This window comes from Orycteropus afer, unplaced genomic scaffold (assembly GCF_000298275.1).
Source record: "Orycteropus afer afer isolate SDZICR_OR568_19922 unplaced genomic scaffold, OryAfe1.0 scaffold00244, whole genome shotgun sequence".
In the NCBI taxonomy this organism is placed as follows: domain Eukaryota; kingdom Metazoa; phylum Chordata; class Mammalia; order Tubulidentata; family Orycteropodidae; genus Orycteropus; species Orycteropus afer.
The window spans coordinates 4,755,829-4,777,645 of record NW_006921831.1 but is presented as its reverse complement, the minus strand read 5'-3'; the positions used below and the strand labels follow the sequence as shown (position 1 = coordinate 4,777,645).

At 57.5% G+C, this 21,817-nt stretch overlaps 2 protein-coding genes across 2 annotated transcripts in view; one reads left to right on the top strand and one right to left on the bottom strand.

The window, feature by feature from the left end:
• PTDSS2 (phosphatidylserine synthase 2) overlaps positions 1-8,568 on the top strand; it is a 68,970-nt gene extending 60,402 nt beyond the window's left edge. Inside the window, exons 7-14 of the mRNA XM_042782113.1 lie at positions 5,587-5,721; positions 6,061-6,111; positions 6,324-6,437; positions 6,691-6,809; positions 7,424-7,538; positions 7,755-7,900; positions 7,987-8,172; positions 8,415-8,568. Of these exons, the coding sequence (XP_042638047.1) occupies positions 5,587-5,721; positions 6,061-6,111; positions 6,324-6,437; positions 6,691-6,809; positions 7,424-7,538; positions 7,755-7,900; positions 7,987-8,172; positions 8,415-8,568 (1,020 nt within the window). The remainder of the gene's footprint in view (positions 1-5,586; positions 5,722-6,060; positions 6,112-6,323; positions 6,438-6,690; positions 6,810-7,423; positions 7,539-7,754; positions 7,901-7,986; positions 8,173-8,414) is intronic.
• Positions 8,569-11,194: 2,626 nt separating this feature from the next.
• On the bottom strand, positions 11,195-18,036 carry RNH1 (ribonuclease/angiogenin inhibitor 1). The gene is made up of 9 exons (XM_007949303.2): positions 17,927-18,036; positions 16,792-16,962; positions 16,551-16,721; positions 16,026-16,196; positions 15,236-15,406; positions 14,956-15,126; positions 14,576-14,746; positions 11,439-11,609; positions 11,195-11,282 (listed from the first exon to the last, which is right to left on the bottom strand). Exons 1-9 carry the CDS (start codon positions 18,010-18,012, stop codon positions 11,195-11,197), a joined length of 1,371 nt encoding a protein of 456 aa, XP_007947494.1. The 5' UTR covers positions 18,013-18,036.
• Positions 18,037-21,817: the final 3,781 nt, after the last annotated feature.

Genomic DNA, 21,817 nt, shown 5'->3' with positions numbered 1-21,817 from the left:
GATCCCTCCTTGAGTTTCCGAGGCAGTATCACTACGGAAGTAGATTGCCCAACCTTCCTTCCAAGGAGTGGCTGGTGAGTTTGAATTGCCTGCCCTCTGGTTAGCAGTCAAGTGCTGTAGGCACTATGCTACCAGAGTTCCTAATCATTAGTGAGCTGAAATGGATTGGTTTTTGACCATTTTGAATCAGACAATTATAATCTACCATGCCAAGAATGACAATTGAAGAGGAATGGTGTGGCATTCATCATCACAAAGAATGTTTCAAGATGTGTCTTGAAGTACAACGCTGTCGATGATAGGATAATATCTATACACCTACAAGGAAGACCAGTTAATACTACTATTATTCAAATTTACACACCATCCGCCGAAGATGAGTAAATTGAAGATTTTACCAACTTTTGCAGTCTGAAATTAACCAAACATGCAATCAAGATGTGTTGATTTTTACTGGTGATTGGAATGCAAAAGTTGGAAACAAAGAATCACCAGTAGTTGGAAAATATGAGTGTGGTAGTTAAGTTTGTGTGTTAACTTGGCTGGGCCTGGTTGAGTGGCTGGGCAGCTACATGTAGTTATTCCCCATGGTGAGATTGGTAATTAACTCCATGGTGGAGCAGCTGAGTAGCTGTTTTGGGTATGTGAGCTGCTTCTCATATATAAGAAGCAGCTTTGGGAATGGTCTCTAGCTTATGGCACACTTGAACCCTGCATGTAGCCGAGTTGTTGTTCAGCAACCTGCCATGCTCTGCCGATCTTGGGACTTTCGATGGACTTGAATTAATGACCTGCCGTGTAGTTTGGTAATGTCAGGACTATGCCTTATTAATTGTCAACCTTGGGCTTGTCAGCTTCAGCAGCCAGCAGCTGAGTGAAGAAAAGCCTTCAACTTCAGTGGCTGGAGCAGGAGGCAGAGCTGCAGCCCAAGGCTGAGGGGCTTTCACCCAGCCCCTAGAGCCTGGCACTTTGAACTCAGACTTAAAGCCTCAAAATTATAAGAATAAACTCCTGTTTGTTCAAGCATCCCATCTGTGATGTATTCCTGTCAGAGCGGCACTAGGGAACCAGAACAGTGGCCTCAGTGATAGAGATGGTGCTGGAGATCACGTGATAGGTTTTCCAAGATGAATGACTTATTCATTGCAAGCACCTTTTTTCAGCAACATAAACAGCGACTGCACGCGTGGACTTCACCAGATGGAGCACACAGGAATCAGATTGACTACATCTGTGCAAGGAGAAGTTCAGTATCTACAGCCAAAATGAGGCCAGGAGCTGACTGTGGAACAGACCATCAACTGCTCATATGCAAGGTCAAGTTGAACCTGAAGACAATTAAAACAAGTCTACAGGAGCCAAAATATTACCTTGATTATATCCCACCTGAATTTAGAGACCATCTGAAGAATAGATTTGATGCCTTGAACAAGTGACTGAAAATAAGAGGAATTGTGGGATGACATCAAGAACATCATCCATGAAGAAAGCAAAAGGTCATTAAAAAGACAGGAAAGGAAGAAAAGACCAAAATGGATGCCTGAAGAGACTGAAATGTGTTCTTGGACAGAGAGTAGCTGAAGTAAATGGAAGAAATGACAAGATAAAAGAATTGAACAAAAGATTTCAAAGAGCAGTTCAAGAAGACAGAATCAATTATCATAATGAAATGTGCAAAGACCTGGAGTTAGAAAACCGAAAGGGAAGAATATGCTCAGCATTTCTCAAGCTGAAAGAACTGCAGAAAAAATTAAAGCCTCAAGTTGCAATATTGGAAGATTATGGGCAAAAGATTGAATGATGCAAGAAGCATCAAAAGAAGATGGAAGGAAGTGCACAGAGTCAGAGTCACTGTACCAAAAAGAATTGGTCAATGTTCATCCATTTCAGGAAGTGGCAAATGATCAAGAACCAGTGGTATTGAAGAAAGAAGTCAAAGCTGCACTCAAGGAATTGGTGAAAAACAAGGCTCCAGGAATTGACGGAAATTGAAACCCAATGAAATCTTTCAACAAGCGCATGGTGCGCTGGAAGTACTTACTCATCTATGCCAAGAAATTTGGAAGATAGCTACCTGGCCAGCTGACTGGAAAAGGTCCATATTTGTACCTATTTCAAAGAAAGGTGATCCAACAGAATGTGGAAATTATCGAACAGTATCGTTAATAACACATGCAAGTAAAATTTTGCTGAAGATAATTTAAAATAATAATAAAAAAAGTTGCAATATATTATTGACAGGGAACTTCCAGAAATTCAAGCTGGATTCAGACAGGGAACTTCTAGAAATTCAAGCTGGATTCAGAAGAGGACGTGGAACAAGGGATATCATTGCTGATGTCAGATGGCTCTTAGCTGAAAGCAAAGGATACCAGAAAGACATTTACTTGTCTTTCATTGATTGCAAAATTCAACTGTGTAGATCATAACAAATTATGGATAACATTAAGAAGAAGGGGAATTCCAGAACACTTAACTGTACTCACAAGGAACCTGTACATTGACCAGGAGGCTGTTGTTCAAACAGAACAAGGGGACACTGCATGGTTTAAAGTCAGGAAGGGAGCGCATCAGGGTTGGATCCTTTCACCATACTTAATCAATCTGTATGCTGAGCAAATGATCCGAGAAGCTGGACTATATGAAGAAGAACGTGGCATCAGGATTGGAAGAAGAGTCATTAAGAACTTGGGATATGCAGATGACACAACCTTGCTTGCTGAGAGTGAAGATGACTTGAAACACTTACTGATAAAGATTAAAGACTACAGTCTGCAATATGGATTATACCTCAACATAAAACGAAAATTCCTACAACTGGACCAGTAAGCTGCATCATGATAAATGGAGAAAAGATTGAAATTGTCCAAGATTTCATATTACTTGTTTCCACGATCAACACCAATGGAAGTGGTAGTCAGGACATCAGATGACATACTGCACTGGGCAAATCTGCTGCAAAAGACGTCTTTAAAGTGCTGAAGAGCAAAGATGTCTCTTTGAAGACTAAGGTGTGCCTGACCCAAGCCATGGTATTTTCGGTCACCTCATATGCATGTGAGAGCTGGACATGAATAAGGAAGACCAAAGAAGAATCGATGCTTTTGAGCTGTGGTGTTGGTGAAGAATGCTGAAAATACCATGGACTGCCAGAAGAACCAATAGATTTGTCCTGGAAGAAGTGCAGCTGGAATGTTCCTTGGAAGTGAGAATGGCCAGACATCGTCTCCCCTGCTTTGGTCATGCTGTCAGAAGGGACCATTCCCTGGAGAAGGATATCATGCTTGGTAAAGTGGAGGGTCAGCAAAAAAGGGGAGGACCCTCAACAAGATGAACTGACACAGTGGCTGCAACGATGGGCTCAGGTGTAGCAGGCATCATGGGGCTGGCACAGGACTGGGCAGTGTCTCCTTCTGTTGTGCATGGGGTTGCTATGAGTTAGAGATGCCTCGATGGCACCTGACAACAGTAGAGTTCCATGGTGTGGGTGGACCACATTTGCTTTTCCCTTCCTCTTTAGATGGGCATTTAGTTGTTTCCGTTGTCTGATTATTGTGAAAAGTGTGGCTTGGGACATTGGTGTCTAGGTCTGTTTGCATCCTGCCTTCCCTTTTTCTGGGCAAACCCTGGGGTCAGACCTGCTGGCTTATGTGGTGGTTCTGTGTCCATGTTTTTTAGGAACTGCCAGTGTGTTCTGCACAGCAGCTATGCTGTTTTATATTCCCACCATCGATGGACAGTGTTCCAGCCTCTCCACCACCTCACCAATACAACGTGTTCCATGTTTTTGATCATTGCCAATCTATTGGGGGTGAGGTGGTAACTCCTTGTAGTTTTGATTTGCAGCTCTCTAACGGCTACTGACATTGGGTGTCTTTTCATGTGTTAAAGCCCTTTGCCTAGTCTTGATCAGGCTGTTTGTCTCATTTGTTGTGTTAGTGATTGTGGGGTGTTTAAGGAGCCCTGGGGGGCATTGTTTAGCACTCAGATGCTAACTGAAAGATTGGTGGTTTGAACCCACCAGCAGTTCCACAGAAGAAAGATGTGGCAGTCTGCTTCCGTAATGATTAACAGCCTTGGAAACGCTATGGGACAGTTTTGTTCTGTGCTGTAGGGGTATTGTGAGTCAGAATCAACTCAGTGGCAGTGAGTTTGGTTTGGGCTTTGCTTCTGTAAAAATCGACACCTTTGGACACCCTCTAGGGTAGTTCTACTCTGTCCTCTAGGGTCACTGCGAGTTGGAATTGACTCCACAGCAGTGGGTACAGTTTGGTTTGGTGGGTTGTTGTAGAAGTTTTTTATGTTTTAATAGATACATAAACCAAATTAAACTCACTGCCATTGAGTCGATTCCGACTCATAGCAACCCCCTTTGGGTTTCTGAGGCGGTAAAAGTAGATTGCCCAGTCTTCCTTCTGCAGAGTGGCTGGTGGGTTTGAACCCTTGACATTCTGGTTAGCACTAAAATGCCACCAGACCTTTGCATGTGGATGGATGGTCTTTATTTGATGAGAGAAGTTCCCCTCCATTCCGGATCGCTCAGTTGTTTTGTGTGGTTTTTTGTTACCATGAATGGGTGTTAGATTTTGTCAGATGCTTTTCCTGCATCAGTCAATAAGCTCACGTGAGTTTTTCTTCTTTGCTGACTCATGTACCAGTTACACTGCTTGACCTTTGAATGTTGAGCCAGCCTCGCTTCCCTGGAGTGCATCCCACTTGGTTGTACGATTCGATTGTGGGGGGCATTTTTGCATGCGTGCTCCTGGCAGGCAGGTCTGTTGTTTCCCTTTCTCGTTGTGTCTGTGGCTTGGGGTGAGGGTGATACTGGGGAGGTGCCCCCCGTGGGTCTGCTTTTGGGAGAGCTCGTGCACTGATTGTTCCTCCCCAGTTTTCATGGGTTTCAGCCCGTCTGTTTTCCTTTCTCCTGCGTGGTTTTACTCATTTCTGTCTAGTTTCTTACGGCGGACACCTCCATGGTAGCTGTGAGACTTTTCCCCCTTCTAGTGTACACATTATTGATATAATTTCCCTCGAAGCACCGTCTGAGCTGTGGCCCTCAGCCTTCCCAACACTGTTTTCTACTTCAGTTCAAAATATTCTAGTTTCTTTTCAAAGTACTTCCTTGAACCATGGATTATTCAGCCATTTGCTGTGTAATTTCTAAGTGTTTGGAGATTTACCTGGTATGTCTCTTTGTTCATTTTTTAAAAAATTCCATTATGGTCTGATTCTATTAAGTTTTATTCTTGTGCTCAGGCTTGTTTGATGACTCAGTTGTGGTCTGTTTTGGGGAATACCTGTTCACATTTGTGCACTTGAAAAGAGGGGTGCAGGTGACTCCAGGGCTCTGAAGCTGCCAGCCCCCCAGGAGCTCAGAGAACCCACAGCCCATGTGGGTGGGGCAGGGCTGCTGTCTGACCCAGAACTTGGGACCCCCAGATTGACTCCAGCTACCTGGGGTGGGGGCTGCTGAGACGGGACCCTTACACAGGTGTACAGCTCACCATCCCATGTCCCTGCCAAGTTTGGTGCTGGTGGAGTGGTGCTCCAGCTGGGCCTCCTGACAGGGGCGTTCGGGCTTTGCAGACTGTCCATGATGGCCGGCAGTTCCTCAAGTACATCGACCCCAGGCTGGGGGTCCCGCTGCCTGAGAGGGACTATGGGGGAAACTGCCTCATCTACGACGCTGACAACAAGACTGACCCCTTCCACAATGTTTGGGTGAGAAGCTGGGAGTGGCCCTTTTCCTGAGGAAGGTGGGGTGTCCACCACTTCACATGGGGCACCATGTTCTTGGCAAACTCCCAGAATGCCTGCTGACAGTGGCGGGTGTTCTGAGACATCCTCGACAGCATGGTGGGCAGCATGGGGGAGGGGGACCTTAGCAGTGCTGTCCTGCTCCTAGCTTGCCCCAGGACCCCCACGGGCTGCACCCTCCACATCATGGGGTGTCCTGGGCACTGACCCTGCCTGCAGACCCAGGTGACAGGGTGAAGGCTGTGGTGGGCTGTGGGGCAGGGTGGGAGCACATGGGAATCATAGCGCATACTGTTGCCCCAGGACAAGCTGGACGGCTTTGTTCCTGCACATTTCCTCGGCTGGTACCTGAAGGTATGGTGACCGCCACCTTGACCAGCGCACCCTCGTGCTCCCCGGCCACTTGCACTATCCATCCACCCGTGCCCTGGGAGCATGCACCCAGTTGGACTCCATGCCCTGGGGGGCCCCGTGCCCTGGGAGGGGCAGTATGTCTTGGCGGGAAGGTCAGGTGGATGGCGGGCTCCCAAGCGGTCGCGTGTGCGAGGCCCCTCTGTGCCCCGCAGACCCTGATGATCCGCGACTGGTGGATGTGCATCATCATCAGCGTCATGTTTGAGTTCCTGGAGTACAGCCTGGAGCACCAGCTGCCCAACTTCAGCGAGTGCTGGTGGGACCACGTAGGTCGGTTAGGTCCACGTCGGGGCACGCACTGAACCCACAGGTCAGGTGGGACCACGTGGGTAATCCCTCCCCCAAGTCCACAGGTCAGGCCGTAGTAATGACCCATACATTAGGTCAGCAAGGCGGGCTGTGTGACACAGGGTTGTGGGGAGAACATAGGAGGCGGGTGTTCCCTTGAGGCCCCCAAGATGAGCGGGGTGAAGCGGGAGCTCTCAGGCCTCTGCAGTGCCATGCCCTCTCCCCAACCAGTGGATCATGGACGTGCTTGTGTGCAACGGGCTGGGCATCTACTGTGGCATGAAGACCCTGGAGTGGCTGTCCCTGAAGACATACAAGTGGCAGGGCCTGTGGAACATTCCCACCTACAAGTACGTCTCAGGAGATGCCCCACCCTCAGGGGACCAGGGGTGGGGCTGCAAATGAGCCTGAGGCCCAGACCGGGCTCCCACTGAGAGTCAGACCCGCCTCCCAAGTCCCTGTGTTCATTCCCTGGGGACCCATCGCAGGACCCTGACCCCCTGGCTTTCTGGGACTGCCCTACCCAAAACCGCTTGTGGTGGCAGGGATTGCTGAGACCATGTTCTCTGCCACCAGACTGACCCTGACCCTGTTTCCACACACACACCTGCCCTCCTGGAAGGGTCCTGGGGCCAGCTCCCCTCTCTGCCAGTCCACTGTAAGACAGTTTTGGGAGCTTAAGTGGAAGTTCAGCAGAGTGAAGAAGAGCCTTGTGCTGAGGCCAGGCCGGGCTGCAGCCTTGGGTGGAGTGGACCTCGTGTGAGGTCCCCCCAGCATCCATGGGTGGCTGGGGGTCAGGAAAGGGCAGGTACAGCACAGCTCAGACCAGCTGTGTGGAGGAGGAAGTGGAAGTGGGACAGCCAGCCCAACCACACCCGTCCTCAGGCAACCCACTGAGGCCCGGGGTATGCTGGAGGCACTCTGCCCCAGAGGGCGGGGCTCATGGGCACCCTGCGGTCCCCAGGGGCAAAATGAAGAGAATCGCCTTCCAGTTCACGCCCTACAGCTGGGTCCGCTTTGAGTGGAAGCCCGCCTCCAACTTGCGCCGCTGGTTGGCGGTGTGCGGCATCATCCTGGTGGTGAGGCCCCGCCTGTGCTGAGCCGGGTCCAGCCTTCAGCCCGCTCCAGCCTCACCTGAGCCCCGCCCCCTGGCCCTGCGGCCCCGCCCTCCCTGAGCCCTGCCCTCTATCCCTCCAGCTCCACGCCCTCTCTGGGCCTGTGGCCCCGCCCCGTCCCTGGGCCACGCCCCTTCCAGGGCCCAGGCTGCCTGGGGCTCACCCTTCTCTGCCCTCTAGTTTCTGTTGGCAGAACTGAACACGTTCTACCTCAAGTTCGTGCTGTGGATGCCCCCGGAGCACTACCTGGTCTTGCTCCGGCTGGTCTTCTTTGTCAACGTGGGCGGTGTGGCCATGCGTGAGATCTACGACTTCATGGACGACCCGTGAGTGGGGGACCGGGACCCAGCCCCTGCAAGGCCGTGGGCCTGTGGGTCAGGCAAGGACCCGACCGTGCCCACCCCTACTGCAGGAGGGTCCACAAGAAGCTGGGCCAGCAGGCCTGGCTGGTGGCCGCCATCACCGCCACGGAGCTGCTGATCGTGGTCAAGTACGACCCGCACACGCTCACCCTGTCGCTGCCCTTCTACATCTCCCAGTGCTGGACGCTTGGCTCCGTGCTGGTGCTCACCTGGACTGTGTGGCGCTTCTTCCTGCGGTGAGCGCGTGGGGACGCGCCCCTGGCCCTTCAGTTCACCCGCTCCCCGCTGCTGTGGCTTCTGGCACGTGGATAATCTTGCCGCCTTCCTGACACCCCCCGGGTGTCCCTGCGTCCACCCTGTGTGATGGCACCGCATGGCACACCCCACCCTTCTCTCCAGGTGGTGTTCCCAGGACCTGCGTAGGGTGGCCGGGGTTTTGCCGTTCTGACGCTGCCGTGCTCTCCCCGCCCCCCCCCAGGGACATCACCCTGCGGTATAAAGAGATCCGGCGGCAGAAGCAGCAGAGCCGCGGGGACAAGGGCAGAGCCGTCAGCAACGGGGATGGCCGCTCGCAGGGGCCGGAGGACGACCCGTTGGCCCCCGAGGGAGCAGAAGGGAGAGCCCTGAACTGACACTGCCCCCTGCCGGTGCTGACTGCCCATGGTCTTCCTCAGCTGCCCTTCGGTTGTGCGGCCCCCAGAAGCACTGACAGGCTGTCAGCCCAGTCTCGTCCTTCTCTCCCAGCAGAAGTGTCTGCCCCTGCAAGTGGCTCTGCGAGCTGGGGTGAGGGGGCCCCCATCCTGGGATTGGCTGTGCGTGTGCGCCTGAGTGCATGCTGTGCTTCTGCGTGTGCGTATGTGTGTACCTGTGTGTGTAAATCTGTACATGTGGAGGTCCACACGTGTGTACCTGAGTGTCGGGATGTGAGGAGGTGGCCATCAGGGGCAGGGGCTTGTCTGAGGGCCAGCAGGTCCCATGGGAGCCACCCTGGTTGAGTGAGGGCCCCACCCACATCCCTCCTGCTCTCTTCGTCCTGGGCCTCCCTCCACTCCTGCGCTGCCCCCCCATTGGCTTTCTGACTGGGTGGCCACACGGTGGGGGACAGAGGCCCCTGGGTGTCCAGGCTGGCTCTGCTGGCCCTGAGGCCCCAACTGATCCCTGGGAGCTCCGTGGGAAGGGGGTAGTTATGACACCCCAAACTCCTGAGAAGCGGGACACCAAGCCATCCCCTATGGAGCGTTTATGTAGCAGACTAAGTGGGGCCCAGTGGACAGGTGGTGTGCCCCTGCTGGGCATCCCCTTTGTGCAAAGAGAACAAATAAAGCTGTGGTGACGAGTCTCCAGCCGCGACTCCCTCACTGCCTGGTCACTGCCCGGTCACTGCCCAGGGCCTTGGGGAGTCTAGCCATGGCCATCGCTCAGACCAGAGGCAATGGTCCCAGCCCCTGGGGTTCCTACTGCCTGTCTCCTGCCTTAGCCTCCAGGGCTCTCACTGCCTGCCGAGTCACCCCTAGTCACATTGTCCCCAGCTGCAAGGGGAGGGCCTGCTTCTGGCTGTGGTGCTGGGGCAGCTGAGAGGGGTGTGGACAGCTCTGTGGTGACCGTAGGCGACGGTGGTGGTGCTGGAGGCCAGGCCTTGGAGGCGGCGTCTGGGGCTGGCTCTGGGGCTGTTATTTCCAACCCCACTGGGACACCTCCTGATGGAGAAGGAAGTGCTGTGAGCACCCACATCCTCCCTCAGCCCTGCCCCGACTCGCCTACCACTCTGGGATCCGTGGCTTCCATAGGTTTCACTCAACATTTTATGTTGGAGACTCTCAGCCCTGCAGAGAGCCTGTGGGAACAGACGGCTGTCCCCACCCCCCAGCACACCCATGTCCAGCTGTCCCCGCCGTGGCCCCACAGCAACTGTGACTGTGTCCATGGTACCGGTGCCCTGGCTGCTTTAATCCAGTTCTTGCCTTTGAGGCCAGAACCAAGGTCTGAGGCACGGGGGATACTGAGACAGCCCTCCTTGCACTGGGGCTGTTCTGCGTGAGCTATGCAGAGAAGCGTGTGCGCTTTAGGGCCCTGTGGCCAGGTCAGGTGCCCAGATCCCGCCTGCAGGTGCACCCTACGACTGCCATGTGGAGCGCCTCCCCCGCCACTTCCTGCCTCGTCTGTCTGCCCCCTTGCTCGGCACCATGTTCCACACGTGAGTGCACATGGGACCAGCAGGAGCCTTGTTGGGCTGCTCGTCCCCAGGCGAGTATGTTGCAAAAAACAAGGTGCTTTTGACCCGTTCACCCCCTCCTCCAAGGAGCCCTGGCCCTGGTTCCTCCTGGAAACCCAGCTCTCGGGGCGCCTTTGAGGGTTTCACAGCGAAGAACGGGGTGGGAGGGTGCTGCCCAGACACTGCACGTGAACTGAGAACAGAAGTAGCAGGGCCCACTGAGATGATGGTTTTGGGCTGTCACCCATGCTGGCCAGCCCACCCTGGCTAGCCATGGCAGAGTTAACACAGCAAACCCTGCATGGCCTGGGTGGGGGGGATGCCGCCATCGGGGGCACCAGGCCAGAGAGATAGATGCCTGGACACCCCCCAGCTGACGGTAGCTGGAGCAGGGGGACCCCACAGCCCACAGAGCCAGGATGACTGGGTGGCGGCAGGACAACTGCTGCAGACCCACTGGGCCGCGGGTGTGGGTGGTGCCCCAACTGCTGTGCAGGAAGGAGGGTAAGGGTGGGATGTGGTTGTAGTGAGGTTACCTTGAACGACAGGCATCTCCTGCTGGCCCGGAATCAAAGCCTACAGGTAGGGTGGCCTCCAGGAGTCAAGGGCCCAAGGCAGAGACAGCCTGGACAAGGACCAGCCCTTGGAAGGGCGCCAAAGCAGCCACACAGGACTGCAGCTGAGGCCTGTCGTGAGAAACACTGGCTGACTAAACCTGGGATCTGGGCCCATAAAGGTATGCGTTGTTAAGTGCTATCCAAAACCACAGTCAGGCAGTCTGTGTGCCCGCCTCCGGAAAGCATCACGGCTCCAGCATGGGACCACAGGCCCTGGGAGAGGCAGGACTGCCAGAGTGTGCTTTAATGGGTACAGAGTGTCTAAGACTTTCCCACAGAAACAAGTAGATTAGATATTTTCCTTCAGGCAAGGCAAGGCAAGGAAGGACACCCAGAGCCAAGAGTGTGCTCTGGGCTGGCGGCAGGGTAGGCAGCTGAGGCCAAGGCTCCGTCCTGGACCATGTCTGTGGCCGTGGCGGGAGCCCCTCCTCAGGAGATGATCCTCAGGGAAGGCTTGCTGTCCTCCAGGGTCTTCAGGTGGTCGTCCACCTCCTCGGTCAGGTAGATGTCATACAGGCTACACACAGGGAGGGGGCGGGTCAGGGCTTCAGTGCCACGTGTCCAACCCCACCCTCCCACCTGCCCGCCTGGCCACACTCAGCCCCACAGCCAGGACTGCAGGAGGGACTCGCACTGGCCCGGCGGCTGCCCCGTGCCGTGTGCGCACACTCACACCAGCTGCTCCAGGGCACAGTCCGGCTGCCTGAGGCTGTCCGCCAGCTTCAGGACACCCGGGTCACCCATGCAGTTGTTGCTGAGGTCCAGCTCACGTAGGCTGCGGTTGGAGAGCAGCAGCGAGGCGAGGGCGCTGCAGCCGTCATCTGTCACGTCACAGTCCCCCAGCCTGGGCAGCAGAGGGCAAGACAGGTGTGTGTCTACCCTGGGCCTCTACCAATGTCGGGTGGGCGTGGGTCCCACAACAGGACTTGAGGCCACCAGCGATGCCGCGAATCCCTGAATGCCCCTGGCCACGGGAAGGCAGGCTGACAGCCCCACTGGGGATAGGGAAAGCAGTTTCCCTCATCTGAGCGCAGTCCAATGTGCACCTGCCTGAGGCCAGGACGTCCTGGGCCGCACCCCAGCATCCCCTGGAGGAGGAGTGTTGGCAACATGGGAGGGAAATGCAGATTCCCGTCCACACAGAGGGCCTCAGACCCCACCCTCATGTGTGACAAATGCCTGAAGGATGGAAGGAGCTTGGACTGGATGAGAGGTAGGAGCTGGAAGAGTATTTAGAACATGATGAAGCCTAGACTGCCCAGAGAAGACTCGGTACTAACAGGACGTCAAAGGTACTTCTCGTGCTGTTTCAGCAGGATGTGAGGAGCCTGGCACAGGCAATGCAAGCCTGCACTGTCTGAGGATAGCGTGTTGTCATAAACTGACGGCTGGTAGGAGCATGGACATCAAAGGCCTTGGCTCAGGAGGATATGAGAAACATGACTGGAAACGAGGAAAGGCAAGCCTTGTTATAAAGTGGCAGGAAACTTGGTTGAATTGAGTCCTATACTTGCATGGAAAGAACTTATCAGCAATAAACTTGGAAATTTAGCTGAGGAAAATTCTAGCAAAGTGCTAAAGGTACAGCCTGGTTGCTCCTCACTGCTTACAGTAAGATGCAAGAGCCAAGGCGTCAGCCGAGGAATGCACACGACCTTGATGACCGTGGACTTTGTCAGCCTATTGAGCTTGCAAATGATGGAGGTCTTTGGGGGCAGCGAGCAGGCTGTAGTAGGATGAATGTAACGGCCCCAAAATGTACCAGGCCGTCGTCCCTGAACTGTTGTCACCTTATACAGAAAAAGGACCTTTGCAAATGTGACAAAGTGAGGATCCTGGTTATAATCCAGGACTACCCATGGGCCCTGCATCCCCTCAGAAGAGTCCTCACAAGAGAGAGCAGAGATCCGACACACACAGAGGGAAGGAAACGTGCCGGCAGGAAGCTAAGACTGGAGTGCCACGGCCACAGCCAAGGGATGCCTGGAAACACCTGGAAGCTGGAGGAGGCAAAGAGCAAGTGGGACCCTGCCAACCCCACCGTTTGGGCTCAGTCATGAATCTGGATGTCTGACCTCCAGAGCTGTGAGAGTAAGTTTCTGTTGTTTCAAGCCACCAAATGTGTGGTAATTTGTCTCAACAACCACAGGAAACTAACACAGGCTTTGGGTGTGTGCCTCCATCACTCTAGTGCTATAAGCCTGGCTGTGGGGGTTAGGAAGCCAGCTGCAGAAGCCAAGAAGGTACGAGCAACACGGTGCCAGGCACAGGGGAGACCAAAAGGCACCTGAGGTCCTGAGCCCTCATGCCTAAGCCTGGCTGTGAGGAGGAGCAGGAAGTTAATGGCCAGAGAACACACAGCAGATGGACAAAAGCTTCTGGGCTCAGGAGAAAGACCATGGGGTACAGGACAAAGGAAGGAGGCTGAGGAAGAGCAAACCCAGCACCCACCCCTGACAAGGGAGGAAGGAGCCACCTGCCTCACTGAGACACAGTGCCTGCCCCTGCAGTTCTTAGCAGTGTGGTTACAGGACAGCCGAGTTCCAGCCAGGATGGCAAACCAGAGACTGGGCTGGCTGGCACAGGGACACTGGTGGACCCCACTAAAAGCAAGGCAAAAGGAAACAGACTTTATGCTCCATGGGTCCAGCTGACAGCCTATCCCCCTTGAGCTAAGATGATGAGGCTGCTCCTTGGAGAGTTTGCACTCCAGGCTCTGGTCTTGGGGACACCAGGCATCACCAGAGGACAGGGCTGTGAACACAATGACCAGGATCCAACACCCCTTCTACCACCTGGCTCCTAGAATGCCCCCCAAGGACCCTGGCAGCTAGGGTGACGCCCCCAAGGCAGGATTCCTCTCTGGGAGGGTAGCCTTTAGAGATGGCGGATGACATGCACCACCCTCGGGCTCAGCTCTGCAGGGCTTCTCGGCACCTTGACCCAAGGAGGACCAGGTTTCCAAGTCTCCAATGAAAATCACAGACCAAGACTGATGGAGAACAAGAGATAAAAGAAGGCTTGTCCCCACAACAGCAGAAGTGAAAAGCTCCGCAGATGGCTGGGAAGATACAGCTGATTGACACCAGGATAAGAAGGAAAACTCAGAGAGAACTAAAGGGGGACAGAACAGAAATTCAGGGTCGGTCTGTGAGGCCTGACGACAGAGTCCTGGGAGCTCCAAAGAGAACGAGAAAAAAATGAGAACAGTCGTCAAAGGAATCCCGCACAATGAAGACAAAGAACCACGTCAGGGCAGAAAGTATTGGGCTCTAGGCACAGTAGACAAAGAAGAGAACAGACTGCACCCAAGGTCACAATGGCGTAAGAACCACAAAATGACCCAGCAGAGCTGACCAAGTAAGGGAGCCAGTGAACCAGAACTCTATACCCAGCCACACGGGCACAGGGGTGGCATGAAGGCCTCCCGTCAGGAAGCTGCCAGAGAATCCACTTTAGCAGAAGTGAGAGGAAACCAGGAAACTGGGGATCCAGAGACCAGCCCCTACGTGAGGAAGGTGGTGCACTCCCAGCACTGGCACATACAGCCAGGCTGGACGAACATGAGAAGGAAGTTGCCAAGAGCGAAGACAGATGGACACACAGCATCCCTGGAGGTGCTGTGAAGAAGCGCCCCCACCTGTCAGCTACCCCAAGGAATGAGTCACGTGCCAAGGAAAACGGGGAGCAAGGGAGCGCAAAGGCCATCCTCACAGGAGCCCTGCTGTGACCGACGGTACCCGTGCAGTCATGTCGGGAAGACGACACATGTGGACGTCGCATGTGTGCGGCCGCCCCACATGCACTCACCAAAGCATGCGCAGGGTGGCCCCCGGCTGGCCCAGGGCCTGGCAGAGCTGCCGCACGCCTGCATCTCCCAGCCGGTTGGTGCTCATCTGCAGCTCTAGGAGGGACTTGTTCTGCGCCAGCATGGAGCTGAAGTTCGGGCAGCAGGCATCTGTGAAGCCGCACGACTTCACCCTGGGAGGACACACAGGCTGCGGTCCTGGGCGGAGCCCACTGCCCATCCCAGGGCCCCACATACACACGAGCCGGACTGTCTCACCTGTCTGCGCAGCTCAGCTATGCCCCCCCACACCCCACCACTGTCCATGTCCTGGGCTCCAGCACTGGCCCTGAATCACGGCCCTTACTCTAATGGGTCCCCAGTGGTCGTCTCAGGCACTCACCACAATGACTCCAGCCGGCAGCCCGGCTCCCGCAGGGCCTCGCACAGCAGTTGCGCGCCCCGGTCCCCCAGCTCGTTGCCCGCCAGGCTAAGCTCCTTCAGGCTCTCCTTGGCCCGCAGGACGTGGCTGAGCTCCCTGCAGCCCTCAGCAGAGATGTCACACTCCCAAAGCCTACGAGGATGAGGGGCCACCGACGTGCTCCTCAGTGTGTTGCACCACCTAGCCGCTCCGCCAGACATGTCCGCTCCCTGAGCACCCCCAGCCAGGAGAGCCTACTCACCACAGGGTCTTGAGCCTGGAGCTAGGGCTGAGCAGCCCGGGACACAGGGTGGCCACGCCAGCATCACCCAGCTTGCTATCGCCCAGGTCCAGCTCCCGCAGCGAGTCCTTGGCGGCCACGAGGCTGCACAGGTCCTGGCAGTTGGCTGCTGTGACCCCACAGCTCGACAGCCTGGGGACATATGATGGGGACTGCTCAGAGCAGGACGTTGGGGGGGGGACAGCCTCAGGCACAGGAGGAGGGGCCAGTGGTCCATGGCCCCCTCACCCAGGGCCTACTCTGCGGTTCCACCCCATCTGGGGACAGATTTCTTTCTCCTGCACACTACGTTGGTCTCCACACACCCAAATGCTTTCCAGACCCAACTGCCTGGACTTGCTGTCCGAGTCCTCCTCCTGCTCGTCCACTGTCAGTGTTCTTGGAGCCTTACCCCTCTTCCTCCTGTACCGCCACTGACAGGGTGTGACCACGGCTGGCCTCGCTGCCCCCACCACGCCAGCTGTGGTGCTGTCCACACTAACATCACAGAGGGCAGGGTGAAGGGAATGGTGCTTTGGGAAGTTAACCCCAATGGAAAAGGGGCTTCCCACACGCGGGCCCTGCCAGTCGCATGCTCAAGGTGCTGGCCACAACACAGCAGCCCGGCCTGCGGAAGCACTGGCTGCAGCTACGGCCCAGAGGCGGGCGGCCGCTGCACCCTGTCTGTGGTGCCGCGGTCACAGGACAAACCCGAGAGCCCTGCCAATCAGGACGCATACCTCCCCCGCTCCCCGTCCCGGCTCGCGCTCACTTGAGTATCTCCAGGCAGCAGGCGGCGCCCAGCAGCCCGCGGCACAGCACCCGGACGCCAACCTCGCCCAGCTCGTTGTTGCTCAGCACCAGCTCCCGAAGGCCGGCTCGGGCCTGCAGCGCGGCGGCCAGCGGCTCGCAGCCGGCGGCACTCAGGTTGCAATACTCCAGCCTGCCGGAGGGGGCACGCGAGAGCTCGTCTGTGCCCCACAGCTCGTGGTGCCCACGGCAGCCCCGGAGACCCAGGGCGTGGCCCTGAAGGCTGGAGCCAGTCCCAGCGAACTCAGCCCTCCCCCCACCAACCCCTCCCGGGGGCAGACCCTGCGCACAGCGCAAGGCTCACGGAGGGGGCACTCGGGGGATGAGGGGCCCAGACGTGGGTTTGGGGCTCGCCCACCGAGGGCAGGGGCGCAACCCAAATCTGCAGGGCTGCAGTCCGTGGGAAGGTGGGCGCAGCAGGGACCCTGGAGGGTTCGGGCGGACACCGGGTGTCAGGGCCTGAATAAGCACTCGGGGTGGCACTCACTGCACCCTCTCGAGGTGGCACTGGGGGTCCCGGAGCCCCTCGCAGAGCAGACGCAGCCCTTCGTCACCCACGGAGTTGTCGCTGAGGTGCAGCTCCAGCAGGGCAGGCAGTGAGTGCAGCGCGTTGGACAGCTCTGCACAGCTGGCGGCCGTCAGGGCACAGTTTTGGAGGCTGAGGGGCAGCAGCGTCAGCAGGGACTGCCCCAGCCGCCAGGCCACACCCAGGGCTGGGGCGGACTCACCTCAGCTTGCGGAGCTTGTGGGCAGCGCCACGCAGGCCCTGCAGCACGCAGCGCACACCAGCATCGCCCAGCTCGTTGGAGCGTAGATTGAGCTCTGTCAGCGCAGGGTTGGCCTGGAGGGCAGGGCCGATGTCCTTACAGTGGACCTCCGTGAGGTCACAGTCTTCCAGCCTGCGGAGGGACACTTCCTCAGCCCAGACAGGACTTGCAAGGTGTCCAGGCTGTGCCTCACAGCCACCAGTGCCAAGACACCAGCCAAGTGGGGGACTGTCAGGACGTGTTAAAACCGACAGATCACAGACGCTTCGGCTGGCGATCTGTCTGCGTGCGCTCCGGGCCACAGTGCAGACAGCTCACTCCAGAGGCTCCTGGCGGACAGCGACCAAGGACGAGCTCGGGAAGGGGCTCAGGGTGCCCGCAGCCAAAGCCAGACCAGCCTGAGCAGCGGGAAAGCCTCGCCTGGAAACGGGGAGCCGGAGGGTGGCTCCCACGGGGGAATGAGCACTGGTCCAAGCAGGAGGCCAATGGCAAAGGGGTGGGGTGGGGAGGCTGAGGGGCACTGTCTGTCACCAGGAGGAACAGTGAGTGACACAACCATGAAGACGCTGGGCAACCAGAGAAATGCCACCGTGACCGGGAAGATGCTGTCACTGCCATGTGCCGTGGCCCCACAGCTTCTTGCCAAATCATGTGGCCTCCGTCTGACCAAGACGGACATCAGACCAAACCAAATGGGGACCTGATGGCTCCCCGAAACATCATCAAGGACAAGGCTGGGGGGCCCAAAGGGACCTGATGGCTGAATGCTTTGTGAGGTCCCAGAAACGCCATCAGCAAGCAAAGGAAGACATTAAGTAACGGCGAAGGCTGATCCGGAAGGGCCAGCCCAGGGCCGACCTCTCCCCTCGGGTCCCCCCTCGGATCTTCCTGCCTGCCTGGGTGAGCTGGGGGAGTCTGGCCAGTCTGCAGGCTCAAGAGCCATCTTCACAACTCTCTGAGTCTGAGCTACTTGTAAACAAACGCTGAAAGACAGGGACCAGTCTCTCTGTCCCCGAGGAGCCGCCACTCCCGACAGGACCACAAGGGCCTATCGAGTGAGTACCCTGTCCCCCCAGCCCCCCAGGAAGGTGCCTACCTGATGACCTGGACTTGCTGGATCAGGGGCAGCAGCTCCACCCACCGCGCGTCACTCAGCTGCTCGTAATGGATGTCCAGGCTCATGGTAACAGAGGACGGGTGCTCTGTGGGAGGGGGCGTCTCAGCCAAGCCCTCAGGGTGCCACACCCACAGCTAGTGTGGCAGAGGCACCACAGCCCCTCACTGGCGAGCCTGAGCACCCAGTCACCTCTGCCCTCAGGACCCCTGGCTACCTGGGGGGGGGGGAGGCCCACCAGGCCCCAGATGCCAAGGCTGCACTCTCCCCCCAGCCTCTCCACCCACGAGGGGCCCCCAAAACCAAACCAAACCCACTGCCACTGAATCAGTTCTGACTCCCAGTGGCCCCTACTGGGTTTCCATGGCGGTAAATCTTTACAGAAGTAGTCTACCCCACCTTCCCCAAGGAGCAGCTGGTGGGTTTGAACCACAGACCTTCTGATCAGCAGTCCTTAGGCACTGCACCACCAGTTCCTTAAAGGGGGCCCCAGGAGACCCAAATCTGTTGGCCAGCCGAAGTCCTGCCTCTCATTTGCCTGGGCAGGGACAGGAACTGGTGCAAGGCTGTGGGAGGCTCATGGCCTTAACATGGGCAGAGACCCCAGCCAGGGGTCCCTACAGAGCCGGGGGACGCCCCTCTTCCTGCCTGTTCTGGTCTGTTTCCGGGAATGGGAGGGCTCAGCTGGGCCCAAGTCAGCCCTGAGGCTGAGACAGAGAGAGCTTGAACCTAGAGCTCACTGGCTGCAGCAGGGAGTGAGTGGACAGAAGATATGGGTGCCAGCCACAGGCCCTGGACAGGACAGGGCAGGTGAGGCAGAGCCAGGAGGGTATGGCCTGGGCCAGGCGGGATGTTGGGTCTTGTTCAAGAGCAACAGGGAGGGCAGATCTACACTGGAAGTGAGGTCATCAGAGCTGCCCTTTCAAAAGGTCAAGGGCGGGGAGGGGACCAAGGCCTCAGGCAAAGGCTGAAAACCTAGGTGGGAGTGAAGGCACCGGAGTGGCCCCCAGCATCCTCTGCCCCTCACTGTCCCACAACATCCCCCACCCCTCACTGTCCCCACAGTGTCTTCCATCCCCTCACTGTCCCCACAACATCCTCCGCCCCTCACTGTCCCCACAGCGTCCTCCACCCCTCACTGTCCCCACGGTGTCCCCCTGCCCCAACAGAGTCCTCCATCTCCTCATCATCTGCATGGTGTCCCCACACCACACTCCCAGGGTGCCCTCACAGCCCCATGCCATCCCCATGGCATCCCCGTCCCCACGGCCCTGCAGCATCCTCCCAGCATCCCTGTCTCCCCGCTCTCCCCTCGTTGTCCCCATGACGTCCCTGTCCCCACAATGTCCCCTCAGTAGTCCCATGTGTATCACCAGGAGCAATACATGGTCCTTCGAAGCAGGGACAACCCTGAGCTGGCAGCACATTGGCCTGGAAGGCACAGAGTTGAGAGCCCACCCTGTTTATTCTCAGACCACTCCAGCTGTGACAAGGAGCAGAGGACTCAGAATGGGGACCCAGTCCCTAGGCTCGGTGAGAGGAACTTCAGGGAGGGGCCCCCAGGAAGCGGCCTGAGGCGCCACAGCTGGGCAACAGAACACACTTCCTGAAACCACAGGCCACAGCTGACCTACATCAGGTGAAAGGGCCCAGTGGCCAGGAGGGGCCCAGGATGTCCAGCAGGTGCCAGAGAGGGGATTGACAATGGGGTCAGCTCCTTCCCAGTGCTCCAGGTGACAGGAGGCCTGGAGGCGGCTGGCAGGCTGGCCAGCCTCACTGCTTACTTCTGGCGAGGGAGCCTAAGCTTTCAGGAGGGGAAGCCACCACCGGGGCAGGCCAGCTCATGGGGGGGGGGCCGCTCCACAGAGAAAACCACCAAAGGGAGCAGCACTTTCTCCCTGAAACACCCTGGCAGCTGCGCACGTCCCTAGGTGGGGGGTGAACTCCCAGCACCACCGCGGCCAGCACTGGGGTCAGCGCTCAGGAAGACTTCACCTGTGGTCACTGTGGCTGGCCCCCTGGCCCCCACCGGCCAGAACTAGGCTCTTGACTCAACTGCAGTGCCCTGCACACCTGGGGAACAAATGTGCCCAGGACAGATGGCCTCACATCCGAGACTGGTGGAGGGCCTCCCACCCCCCACCACACGACCCTCCCCCACCCTTTCCAGCTCCTGTCTCCCCCCCGCCCCGGAGTGGCCCACAAGACCTTTCCCAGCAGTACGTCTGCTCTCCCACCCTCCCCCAAGAGCCTGAGACCTAACTCACCTTCCCATGTCACCTCTCCTCCAACGTCCCCTCCTCCCCACAGCCCTTCAGGTCACCAGCCCCACCGGGCACAGTTCACATCCCTGACCAGGCCCTTCCGTCCCGAGGAACTGTGAGAGCAGACTGTCTGCATCCACGCTGGCCCTACTGCGGTGTGATGCCACCTGCCCAGGGGCACCCTGCTTCCACATTCCCCTGTGCACCTCTTAGCTCACATACCTGTTGAGGAAGCTGAGGCCAGGAGTCCGGCACTCTAGGGTCACACTGTCCCAGGGAGGAACCAGAGCCTTCCAGCCACTGGCCCTGGTCACACCCTCCCAGGAGCCCAGAGTGTGGTCACCCCCAAGCCCCAGGGCTTCCAGTCCAGGAAATCTCCTGGGAGCTCAGGGCTGCAGATCCTGCCCCCCACCCCCCGGCACCCTGCATACACCACAGCCCCAGTGTTGCTCCCATGCCCCAGGGGTGCCCTACCCTGAACCCAGGCTGATGTTTCTGCTCCTCCCTCCCCAAACAAGGGGCTCAGTGAGAGGCCACACCCCTTCATGGTACAACAGCCCACGTCTCCTGGGCTCCTTCCGTGGGTGGACACTGGGAAGGCATATAGCTGGGCTCGAGATCCACTCTTCCCAGGAGATCTGCAGGTGGGGATGAGGCACTGGGCAGCTGGGGGACCTTGCCCCTGGAATAAACCCACCGGGAGCACCAGGAGACCTCTGGGTCACCGTCCGGGAAGGCCCCAGAAAGCCACACGTGTTATCACAGTCTGCCCTCCACCCCTGCCTCAGCTAAGGCCCCAATCGAGGTGTGACAAAGGCCACTGTGCCCTGCTGTACCCTGCATCAGGACCACCCACCCAGCAGGTGCAGCCCCATCTGACTACGCGGGTCACACAGCCAAGGACTTCTCTGAAGAACAGGCCCCCGAGTTCAGGAAGCAGAAGATGGATCTTTCACAACCTGAAGACCAAGACATGGGGTCCGCACAGGTCTCCCCAAAGCTATATTCCGTACGGAAAATGGGAGCAGGAGGTGGACACGGACCAGGAGGTACCGAGCAGGCCAGTCGGGGGTCAGCTGTCACCAAGCCCTCCCGCAAAGGGGCTGCAGAGGTCAGCAGACTGACAGGTGCGGTTACCTCCGCAAGGCGAGGAGGCCCGCCAGGAGCCAGGACAGGCCCGGGAGAGAAGCCCCGCGGAAAGAGAGCAGGCTGAGCGCTGCCGGCGGGCCAGCTGCGGGCCTCTGGGCCCGGACAGGGCAGCCAGCGCCCTCCACATGAGCCCGAGGCCCCGCGTAGTCTTCAAGCCTGGTCAGCCCCGCGGCGTGGGGACAGCGGCGGTGGCATTTTCTAGAACAAACTGGACCGGCGACTCGCGGAGAAGGCGGGGGCGCCGGTACAGTGGCCTCTGCGGAAGCCGAGGACGGCGCTTTCCGCACCCACCAGGCTCAGGGCGCCTCCCCGGCTGCGGCCCTCCGCCGGGAGGGTTCCAGAAAAGCACCCTTGCCCACGCAAAGGATTGGCCCGAGGCCGCGTCCGATTTTCAGGCTGGACGGGTTGAGGCGGCCCGTCGGCCCTGGCGCAGCGCCCCCAGCCACCCGCCAGGCCGCTC

What these genes read in the sequence shown, in the direction of transcription:
- RNH1 (XM_007949303.2), bottom strand. Translation starts at nt 18,012, where the DNA reads ATGAGCCTGGACATCCATTACGAGCAGCTGAGTGACGCGCGGTGGGTG. An exon ending in CACAAGCTCCGCAAGCTGAG is followed by an intron (nt 16,722 to 16,791) that starts GTGAGTCCGCCC and finishes GCTGCCCCTCAG; the next exon opens with CCTCCAAAACTGTGCCCTGA. An exon ending in TGCTGCCTGGAGATACTCAA is followed by an intron (nt 15,407 to 16,025) that starts GTGAGCGCGAGC and finishes ATATGTCCCCAG; the next exon opens with GCTGTCGAGCTGTGGGGTCA.